Source organism: Penaeus japonicus, unplaced genomic scaffold (assembly GCF_977035675.1).
Source record: "Penaeus japonicus unplaced genomic scaffold, GWHDUDI00000001_assembly GWHDUDI00000036, whole genome shotgun sequence".
NCBI classification, from domain to species: domain Eukaryota; kingdom Metazoa; phylum Arthropoda; class Malacostraca; order Decapoda; family Penaeidae; genus Penaeus; species Penaeus japonicus.
Window position 1 is genome coordinate 6101396 of NW_028234438.1, and position 2500 is coordinate 6103895.

The 2500-nt window shown below is 65.3% G+C and overlaps 1 protein-coding gene across 1 annotated transcript in view; it reads left to right on the forward strand.

Annotated features, from left to right (window-relative positions):
* Positions 1-2500, forward strand: part of LOC122258347 (uncharacterized) — a 7020-nt gene that overhangs the window by 4502 nt on the left and 18 nt on the right. The window contains exons 2-3 of the mRNA XM_043024205.2: positions 112-220; positions 351-2500. The exon at positions 351-2500 is cut by the window's right edge and continues 18 nt beyond it. Of these exons, the coding sequence (XP_042880139.1) occupies positions 365-2500 (2136 nt within the window). The 5' untranslated portion in view covers positions 112-220; positions 351-364. The remainder of the gene's footprint in view (positions 1-111; positions 221-350) is intronic.

Genomic DNA, 2500 nt, shown 5'->3' on the forward strand with positions numbered 1-2500 from the left:
TAAATATATATATATATACATATATATGTATGTGTGTGTGCGTGTGCGTGTGCGTGTGCGTGTGCGTGTGCGTGTGTGCGTATATGTCTACATAATTTTTAATCCCACCAGTTATCGAGTCAGGCACAAAGAGCATCGGTTACGACCAAGGGAGACCCCATTATGAAATCACGTTTGGAATGACGTCTGCGCTATGATTGGCTCCTATTCACAACTCTCGGTGAGTATTTCAGTCTGGCTGCTCGGTTGTCTGTATGTTATCCATCTATGATGATTCTGCTTTCGCAGTTACGTTACTGAAATTTATGTTTCCATCAATTGTGAACACCTTTCCCTTTTCTTTACTTCAGGGCTTCGAGGAAAGATGATATTCAGGAACAGCGTGTGGCTCCTGCTGGTGGTGCTAACGCTCTTGGCGGAGGGCCAGCGCCGTAGCCCTTCTCCAGAAGCCTCTCGGGGCCCCGGCGACGTGCGTCGGCTTCTCGGGGCAGGCCGTCAGGTGCGGGCCCTCGGCCGGAGCGCCGAGGAGGACGCGCGCCGTAGCGTGATCCTAACGGATCCTCGGCCGCTGGTGCTGGCGCAAGTGATCCGCGAGATGGGCGGCGGCGACAGAGGGCTCTGCCACGTCCTCATTTACTATGACCCTCAAACGGCGCCGCCTGACTCCGTCGACGCCCTCAGAAGGGCTATCGATGTGCCCTTGACGCTGGTGGACGTGTCCAAGCTCAGGTTCCCGCTCATCACTAGGACACGGCGGCGGGTGCCTCTGCTGGACCTGCTGTCTGCTCGAGCCGACGGCCGCTGCCGGCTGCTGGTGGGCTGGGCGTCCTCCAACTACCAGCGCGGCCTGCTGCTGATCGCGCGCGCCGAGCCGGGCGTCCTGGGGCTCAGGGACACGCTCATCCTCCCCGTCAACAGCCAGCGCCTCGACCGCTTCATGCCGCAGCTGCGGCAGCGAGTGCTGGTCAAGGAGCGGTGGTCGCGCGGCGGTCGCGGACGGCGGGAATTGCAGCCGACCAGGTTCTTGGTGGAGAGGACGTGCGAGATTTGCGATCGGTACTCGCTGCAGCGCCTGGGCGAGTGGCACTTCCCCGGCGGCTGGGAGTGGGGCGGCGTCGCGGCGCGCAACCATAAGCTGACCGGCGTCGAGCTGACCGTCGCCTACACGCCCTCGGTGCCCAACATCTTCTGGGTCTCGGGCGAGCAGCGGCCGCGCCTCGAGGGGGTCGAGCTGCGCCTCTTGGACTACGCCGCGCAGGCGCTCAACTTCACGTACCGCCTCGTCGTGCCGAAGGACGGGGAGTGGGGGCGGCCGCTGAACGGGTCGTGGACGGGCAAGGTGGGCGAGGTGGTCAATGGGCGTGCGGACGTGGCCGTGGGCGGCCTCGTGTACACGCAGGAGCGCGCGACGGCGGCCAAGTACTCCATCCTGTTCCACAACGAGCTGTGGGGCATCATCTGCCCCCTGTCCGCGCGCCTGCCCGTCTGGCCGTACATCATGTTCCCCTTCAGGGAAGATTCGGCGCCGTCCGTGTTCACGATGCTGGTGGTGCTGCACGTGATGGCGTACCTCGCGGGCACGCTGCTGGGAGCGCACACGGGCGCGGCACCCAAGCACCCGCTCACCGAGTCCGTGACGCGGGCGATCCGAACGGGCGTGTCGCTCTACCTGCGCCTCATGGCCTGCCTCTACTTCTGGAACCTCTTCTACTGCCTCATGAAGCCCAAGTACGAGCCTCCGGTCGACTCCTCGCTGGCGCTGCTGCGCTCCGGCCGCAGCTGGGGCATCGTCAGCGGCACGACGGTCACCTCAGTCATGTCATCGTCGCAGCAGGTGGCGCACTTGGACCTGGCGGCCGGCGCGGTGCCCCTCCGCTCCATCAGCGAAGGGTTCCTGCAGCTGCGGGAGGACGCCATCTGCTTAGTGGGCGTGCCCAAGAGGTACGCCCGCGCCACCATCGCCATGCGATACACGACGGAGTGCGGCGAGCCGGGGCTGCAGGTGAGCACCGAGGACCTGCACTCCGTCCTGGGCGGGTGGATCCTCAGCCACACGTCGCCCATCGCGCCCCACGTCAACGGCATCATCCGGCGCCTGCAGGGCTTCGGCCTGCTCGAGCACTGGCGCCGCCAGATGCAGGAGCTGCTCATCACGCGCGGCCCCAGGGACCTGCCCTGCCTCAACCCGCCCATCGCCGCACTCACGCTGCCCGACCTGCGCCTGGCCTTCATCATCCTGCTGGCGGGCTGGGCGGCCGGGTGCCTGCTCTTCCTGGCGGAGCAGATCGCCTTCGCCTTCAGCGACCAGCCAGGCAATCACCGAGTCGTCCGCCGCGACACGGGCATCAGTGCCGTCGTGCCCATGGCGCCAGGCGGGGGCTCGCGGCCGAACCTCCGGCTGTGGCTGCAGCGCCTGCTGGCGCCGATTCCCTCGCTCAATGTGGACGGCAAGGAGGCGGCCTTCAGGCGCCACCTCGACTCCATCCTGCGGGAGATGTGG